Below are 8,558 nucleotides of genomic sequence, written 5' to 3'. Positions count from 1 at the left end.
TATATATATATATATACACAGACACACACACATAGACTCATTTCTTTTAAGTATATATATGTATGTGTACATATATATGCTCATTTATTTTAGTGCAGGGTCTACATGGTCTCACTACATAGAATCGGACTCATAGTGATCTGCCTGTGTTCAGCCTCCCAAGAGCTGGGATTTCAGGGGTGCACCACCACACCCAGTCTCAATCACTGTCTCAGCATGCCCTGGAGGCAGGGCCAGCACAGGAATCGAACCCTGGCCGCTGTGTTTGTCAAAAAATATTAGTTGAAAAATAATAACCTCACTATTTTTTTTTTTTTAATACCTAGCTGTTTAACAGAAAAGTAGTTAAGTAGTTTTGTATTTTATGTATGTTTTTATTTTGTTTTTGGTACCAGGAGTTTAACTCAGGATCTTGTATTTGCCAGGCAGGTGCTGTGCGCTGAGCTTAATCTGTAGCCTAGTAGTTTCATAATTTAAGTTTTCTAGTTCTTTCCACCATAACTTCTGTTCCATTTTCAATTAAAAGCTAATAAAATGTTTTGAGCACTTTATAATATTTTGAATACATTTATAATATTTTGATTTTCACATTAGATTTTTAATAACCTTTTTATTATTTGACTCAGTAGATATAGTATGATTTATTTCAGAGAATTTGGATTGCAACTTAGAGATGAAAATAACATTTGTAATGTAAAATTATATAATGTAATTTATAATGTAAAATTATTTTTCTATTGCATCTATGTAGTAATATCAAATGTTGAACAGGTTTAACATTGTTACACTGAGTGGATCTTTGTGAATATGCTTTATGTGGTGGGAAAGTTGACACAGAAAATGCTGTTTAGTATTTTCTAAATTACGGTATTATATCGCCCATGATTTGTTAAACCCGACAATCTCACTATATGGTTCTTGTGGGGTATTGCGTATTATTGTGTGTATGTGTGTGTTTGCTTTTGTATATCTCTCTTAGCGTTGCTTCCCACTGTTTTAACAAATGTTACTTACATGGTTACGGTGACACTTTGTATTCCATGAATGGACTAGAAAAGACAGACATATTATTATATTGAATTGCCATCCTATAAGCAGTTTCATTTAAGAAGACATTTTGAAGAAATGTTATTAGTCTTTATTTTGCTTTCCCATGCAGTGGTGCTGCTGATCTGTCTTGGTATAATGGAGTGTTACAATTAAATGATATATAATTATGTAGAAGACTGTCCAATTTTAGAAAACACATTTCTTTTAAGTCTTTTTTTCCTAGCTTAAAGCAGTGATTGTCCAGAATCTAATCTATAAAGCAATATTAATTCTGATATTCTAACAGTTGCACTTATGGTACAGGATAGGTCTTTTTTAATAGATGGATTTATAGATGAATATGTGCAGAAACTTGTTTATAAATCTGCCAGTTATGTACAATTAAAGGTTACCTCTGATCTGCATTTTCTGTGTAAAAGTGGTATCACTTATATGTTATCAAACCTAGGCCTGCAAAAGCTGAGATTTAAACTATCAAGCCTGTGATATCATTTGAGAAGTGAAAAATAATCAGTTATGTTAGCATGTTTGAGCTAGTTATCACTGAAGTACATGGACTTTTTCAAAAAACAGACGTCTCTTGAAATTTTTTCATCTCCTGTTCCTATCAAATTGACCATGAAAGTGGCACTGATGCAGTTTTTTTTTTTTTAATGAAATTGTTTAAATAGAAAATACTAATAAAGGAAAAATAGAATCTATCTGTGGAAATTTTTACACCTTCAAAAATGGAAAACTGCTTAAGGGAAAGTTCTGCCTAATAAATTGTAAAGCCTTGTTTCCTAGTACTGTATTCCTTGAGTTCTTGGAGGAGCATAGCTTAATTTTTTTTGAAATAGACATTTTTTTGGCACAAAAAAAATGACTCCGATTTTTTAAAGTCTGGAATGCTAAGAAAAGCAAACTTAGTTGCATTAAATCTAAAAAACAACTTAGGAACATAAATAAACAATATATATCATGAATATACAAGAAAGTATGTGTATGTACCCACCACCGCCACCCTGTTCCTTGTTTATTGAGACAAGATCTCACACTGCAGTGTAGGCTGGCCTTGAACTCACTTGTGTAGCCCAGGCTGCCCTGGAAACCACAGTGACTCTTCTACTCTGTCTCCCTTGGTGTGCACCACCATGCCTGGCTCCCCCATTCCTTTTTCAAAATACAGAGAACATCTATTAACATCTTTCAAAGTTAAATAGAAATTAAGTTGGAAAATCCTGATGTGGAGAAATAAAAGTCTCTAGAGAGTATGTTCCTTTAAACAGATTGTATAAATATCTGAAAGGAAACTTGTGAATAAAAATAGATGTAAAGTTCAATAAATTAAATATACAAATTAATATTTACCATTTACCATTCATTACCTCCTAGAAATCTTGCCAGTTATATTGTATAATAAGTTGAGATAAAATACAACTTTTAACGTAGCACTGGTCATATAGTGCCTGTATGTTTTAAGTGATGTTAAATACAAATTTTATGGACAAGATTAAGAGTTAATACAAACTTTGTAAACATACTAGTGAAATTGTAAAAGCAAGCTTGAAAAGTAATAAATACTTACATAATTTATGTAATGCAAAATGCTAAGTAGTCAAGATTAGAACAATTATAACAGCTTAGTCTTTCTAGATATACCTAAGTGTCTTAAAAGAACAGATAATCTTGATAAATGGCCTTAATTTCTTTTTTTTCTTAGCATCTTAATTTACTTTTTAACTCAGAAATAACTTCGTTAATATTTCAAAGATATAGATAACTTTTAGCAAACAAATCCTAGCTAAAACTTTTATTGCTCAAAGTTTAAATTCTTGGTGGGAAGGAAAAAATAGTTTAGTAACTATTGGGTGTTTCTTTTTATCTTTGACAATTACAAAGAAACAAAATGTATTTTTTAATTGGTGGTTTCATTGCTATTGTTTTTGAAGTATTATTTTTATGTTTATGTTCTAGGCTTTTTTGTCCAAGGTTTTCCTAAACTCTTGAGGTATCAAGAACATCATGAAAAAATACTGAATAAATTTCTGTCTAAGCTTAAGCAGCATTTGGTAGGTAGATGTGTTGCTGGCTTTACTCACCTGCACTAGGAATGAGGCTGCAATCCTTTTGTCTTTGGTCAGCTATCTTATTACTCTATACTGTCACCCATTTCATTTGTTATGCTATTTTAATTCTCATTTCTTTGAAGAACAATAGATTTGTAAATTTTAATGTTGATGCTCTGTTATGGTCCTAAATTATAGTTTCCGACTTCTTTAATGCTAATAAAATACATTAACGTTTTTAAAGATCCATGACTTCTCAGTGAATTTTGAGGGTTTTTTTTAAATACACAAATTAATTCCTTGTGAGCTATATATATATACTGCCTTTAAAATATACTAACAAATATGAACTGCCTGTAAAACATATTAACAGATATCTGAATGTATAACAGTACTTTCAGAAGGAACTTATTCTTAGGGAAATTTTGAGAAGTAAAATTTTGGAAGAAAAAGTAAGAATGGCAAACAGCATGAAAAGGATACATAACAAGATGGTTTTATATGTAGATTTAATACTTCCAATAGCTTCCTAACTTTTAGTATTATATTGTCATAATTTGTTTGCTGCAATCCAGAAATCATGAGGTCTTTGTATTTTCAGGACTCTCAAGAAATCTACACAAGTTTTTATACAATGAAGTGGTTTTTTCAGTGTTTCCTTGATCGAGTAAGTATTTATTTACAAAGCTTAATTATAAGATTATAAATACAAGGTGAGGGGAAACTTAACCTTTCTTCTGTTTTGTTGTAGACTCCCTTTACACTAAACCTCAGAATATGGGATATCTACATCTTTGAAGGAGAACGAGTTCTTACTGCTATGTCTTACACAATCTTAAAATTACACAAAAGTAAGGAAATATTTATAAAGATTTTATAAGATATGAAGGCTTATTTTAATTCTAATGAATCCCCAGTCTACGTCAGATTCATTGCCTTTTAGTAGTAGCTTAAGAAAATTCTTAAAAATAAATGGAGAAATTATCTTCAGTTGCTAATATAATTTCATTGGGTTTTCTGATGACTAGAAGCTCAACATCATTACAGAGATCTTTTATTGTCCTCTTATTTTTACATTTAAGCATGAAAATGTAATTTGTTAATTTCACTAATACTTTTTAAATATTTTAAAAAATCATTTATTTGGTATAGGGTAGCTCAGACTCATAGTGATCCTCCTGTCTCAGCCTCCCCAGAGCTGAAATTACAGGTGTGCTCCACCACACCTAGTTTTGATGAGCCAGCATGGCAGCATGGCATGTGGTACCAGGGATCAATCCCCGGTCCTTGTGCTTACCAGGCAGGTGCTTAGACCACTGAGCTAGCCAGTGTTCCCCAGCCCCTATTTTTTAAGTATTGTTCTTTACTGGGCTCCTTATTCTTTTCACTAATCTGAATTTCAAAAGTTTGTAGTAGAACAGAGAAAGCAAAGAATCTGCAGGGGCTGGAGAAGACATTTCTTTCACTGTGGCAAGGCGCTTGCAGATCCAAGTCCCTGGACTGTGTCGTGGCCTGTGGGACAAGCACCAACTACATCTGTGGCACACAGCTTTTCCTTGGAAGGAAAGCAGGCATGAAGACTTCATTTTATTCTAAGGGCTCTGTAAATGTGATTTACCAGTATTTACTTTAAAATTTAAAAATGAGAGTTTTTCATTATGAATATGAAGACATATTTGTCTTTAAAGTTTCAATTCAACTTTAAAAATTATGCAGTTCCTCCAGTAGCTATACGGAGGTTGAACCATTGAAAGCTTTTGGAACTTCATAAAGTGCTTGTAATCTAGGCCACGTCACATAGTTTCATATTCATTTTATATTCTCATATTATCTCTGAATGATCTGTTCAGCAAGGCAGCTGAACTGTAAGCCAGTTTAGTGCATGGGGTCATGCTTATAATTTTTCTATTTCCCGTGCTTGTTGTTAATCCAAGTACATGTTAGGTGCTTAGATACAGGGTTGTGGGGTTGCTTACGTGAACAGAACAAGCTTCAGGAGGGCCAGATTAACCCGACTTTACTTGGGAACAAGGACTTTCAATACAAGACACCCCTGTATTATTTTGCACTTTTCAAAAAGAATTCAGAAGCATTGTAGCGTTCATTGCAAGCATTTCTCTTGCCCCCAGCCCTTGTTTCCCCAACAAGGAAGCTCAGAAACAGAGTAGTTGGCAACTCGAGTTTCTGAGGTTTCTGACAGCCGGGTGAGATCCCTTTCTCTTTCCCTTCAGCCTCAGTGCACTTTCTTCACTTCCCTTCTCTTTCTGGATTATAAATAGATGAAATTATAGAACAAAACTATACTTTTTGTTAAGAAATATTAAATTTTTTCTAAACAATAAAAAAGTAGAATTATAATGTTACATTTCTTTGCAGCTCTTTTTTTCCATTTATTTTGCTTATATGTCTCTTGGTCAGTTTTCAAAGTGAAAAGTTTCCTCACCCTTTGTAAATAAACTTTAAGCACAAATTACTTCATATGGCAGAATATCTTTTGGCTAAACAATGGAAAACCCTGTTTTCTACTGTGTCTTTTCTTAGGGACCCAAAACTCAAGATTTAAATGTATTTCCTTCAGTGTCACCAAGTGTCAAAACTGAATAACAGTTGGAGATCAGGGGGGATGGGGAGATGTTTCTCATGGGATCTGAAGTTCCAGTGCAGCAGGAGGAATGCCTTCTGTGGCTCTGCACATAGCATAATGACTGTAATTGATAGTATTATATAGCGGGGCCGGGGAGATGGCTCAGTAGGATAAGCGCTTGACTGGCAAACGCAAGAATCTGAGTTCAATCCCCGGTTCCGCCAAAAAAAAAAATAATAATAATATTATATAGCATACATGAAAATTGCCCCAAGAGCAAATGTTCTTATCACAGAGATAAGTTTGTTCAGTGATGAATATATCAACTAGGTTGATTCAGTCATTTTACAATGGTATCTATATATCAGAATATAACATTGTACATCATAAATATAGTCTTTCATTTGTCAGTACAAAAATAAAAATTGGTCATTTGGCACTTCAGAGAAAATAGAAAAACCTCTTTCTGAGTACTTTAATCAGTAGGTGCTTGTTAGATATTCTCTCTCTCTTTCTCTGTCTTTCTCTCTTTCTCTCTCTCCCTCTCCCTCCCTCCCTCCCCCTCTCCCTCTCTGTCTCTCGCTCTCCCTCTCTCCTTCTTTCCCCCTCTCTCCCTCTCCCTCTCCCTCTCCCTCTCCTTCTCTCTCTCTCTCTCCCTCCCTCCTTTCCCCCCTCCCTGATTGCCTTTAAACTATTTAGACACATTATTGCTGGAGTTTTGTCAATGATTCTAAATACAGTAATTTTAAAAATGAGAAATAATCTAAATGCCCATTGTTAAATGACTAAGCAAATTATTATGCATACATTGTGCCATAATGTCATTATTAATGGTGATATAAAATGGTGTTTGTTGAAGTGAGAGCTAACAGTGGTATGTTATTGTATGAGAACAAAAGCAGGAAGATGAGTAACCTGTATAATTTGGTTCTCTAAATTCATATACACACAGGACTATACACATCTACTTGTGGGGCATTGAGTAATGTAGTCTTAGCAAATGTTTGCTTTTTGTTTTATGACTGAAGTTTTTTTCATTAAAATTCATTTTATAAGTAGATATAAATCCAAAAATAAAATTAATGATTGATTCCTGGAAAATTCTGAAACTATATGGACTTATAAGTAAATACAGACTAGTAAATTATGAATTTAAAGTGGTTTTACCTATGGCCATTGGAACTTTGAATCAAGAGACAAAGGCCTCATGTCTTCCTGGTTTTCTATGTCTGTTCCTATGAAGCTCTTGCTCTGGGCTCTATTAGTGCCTGGATATGGTTACCTTGAAGGCAGTAAGAAGGTATTTGACAATGTTTGCCCTTCCCCTTTGCTCCCCAGTACAATGAACTTGCTTTTATGTGACTTTTTAAATCAGACAGTGTTTGTTTCCATGAGTATCAGTGATATTCACTGTGCTGTATTAAAGTGATAATGTTTGTTCTTTTTAAAGCCACTTTTAAAAAGTACTGAAAATATATTATCTTTTCAACCAAAAATAGTTTTTGACTCAACATTTGTATTTCTTTCATCCTTTCTTAGAACATCTAATGAAGTTGTCTATGGAAGAACTTGTAGAATTTCTTCAGGAGACTCTATCAAAAGACTTTTTCTTTGAAGATGATTTTGTAATAGAACAACTTCAGATTTCTATGGCAGAACTAAAGAGGGCCAAGTTAGACCTCCCAGAACCTGGTAAGAAATATCCCTATACTTTGAATTATAATTAAGACTGGAAGACATGGTATAACTAACATGGATTGTTTTCCAAGCATAAGCATTATACTTGTGATGGGATAATAGAAATCAGCTTTTATTTTCTTAAGAAAAAGCAGGTAAACGTATTAACTAAAGTTCCCTCTCCTAATAAGAAAAAAACTATGCTGCTCCTACTCAAATTTTGAAATTTGATTGATAAATACTATTATGTAGAAGTAACCATAGTGTTATTTAATAGTATAATAAGAAGGACTCTTTCATCATCTAATTTTCTGAAACTGTGCACAGTAGTAGAGCACATGAAGCCCCAGTTTATAGATGAGGAAAATGATGCTAAAATATGAAGGTGCAGAATCATCAAGTAGCATTTCTGAAATTAGAATTCAGGGTTTGGTGTTTTTTTGAAATAGGGCCTTAGTATGTAGTTCAGCTTTAAGCTCCCTGTGTAGTCCAGGCGGGCCTCGAACTCATAGTGCTCCTCCTGCCTCTGTCTTCCAGGTGCTTAGATTACAGATGTACACTACTACACCCAGCAAGTTCAGTTTTTCCAATAAGCATTCCAGAGCTCTGCCATAGACTGCAGTTTAGATAATTTTTTTTTTTTTTTTTTTTTTTTTTGAGGCTCGAAATGCCTTTAGGGCATTTCTGGTTTTCAGTGACTGTCTGGGTTCGAACCAAAGAAGCTTGAGCTTGAGGGCTTTGCTTAAGCAGGCACTTAAACAACTGAGGTATTGGGCAGGCCCCCTAGATAATTATTTTATTCACTTCAAAGCATTCTTCAACACCTGCTGATGGGCTTTCTGATAAGTGTTCTGAGTAAGAAACTGGTAACAAATGGGAGAAGGGTGTATTGCTCTCGGTATACACACAGGGAAAATGGAATGCACACAGAGGACAGCCACAGTGGGAATGAGTCTGTAATGGAGCTAGAACAAGAAGTGTGGAGAGAAGACAGGTAGTGGAGGAAGAAAGGCAGAAAAAAGAAAATACAGAGAGAGCAAGTAGGGATAACTTTAAAGATGTTGTTTGGCAGAGTGATATCTTGGGAAGTTACTTTTGCCTTTTGTTACCTTTGTAGCAGGGGACGGGACGGGACGGGACGGGACGGGACGGGACGGGACGGGACGGGACGGGACGGGACGGGACGGGACGGGACGGGA

The 8,558-nt window shown here is 34.5% G+C and overlaps 1 protein-coding gene across 3 annotated transcripts in view; it reads left to right on the top strand.

The window, feature by feature from the left end:
• Usp6nl (USP6 N-terminal like) overlaps positions 1-8,558 on the top strand; it is a 169,559-nt gene that overhangs the window by 140,212 nt on the left and 20,789 nt on the right. For all 3 annotated transcript variants that reach the window (XM_023701330.1, XM_023701329.1, XM_004641268.2), the window contains 4 exons: positions 3,007-3,101; positions 3,700-3,765; positions 3,850-3,949; positions 7,222-7,374. In XM_023701330.1, the coding sequence (XP_023557098.1) occupies positions 3,007-3,101; positions 3,700-3,765; positions 3,850-3,949; positions 7,222-7,374 (414 nt within the window). The remainder of the gene's footprint in view (positions 1-3,006; positions 3,102-3,699; positions 3,766-3,849; positions 3,950-7,221; positions 7,375-8,558) is intronic.

Source organism: Octodon degus, unplaced genomic scaffold (genome assembly GCF_000260255.1).
Source record: "Octodon degus isolate 3935 unplaced genomic scaffold, OctDeg1.0 scaffold00133, whole genome shotgun sequence".
In the NCBI taxonomy this organism is placed as follows: domain Eukaryota; kingdom Metazoa; phylum Chordata; class Mammalia; order Rodentia; family Octodontidae; genus Octodon; species Octodon degus.
Note: the sequence above shows the minus strand (reverse complement) of the source record. Positions and strands in the feature narration are given on the sequence as shown.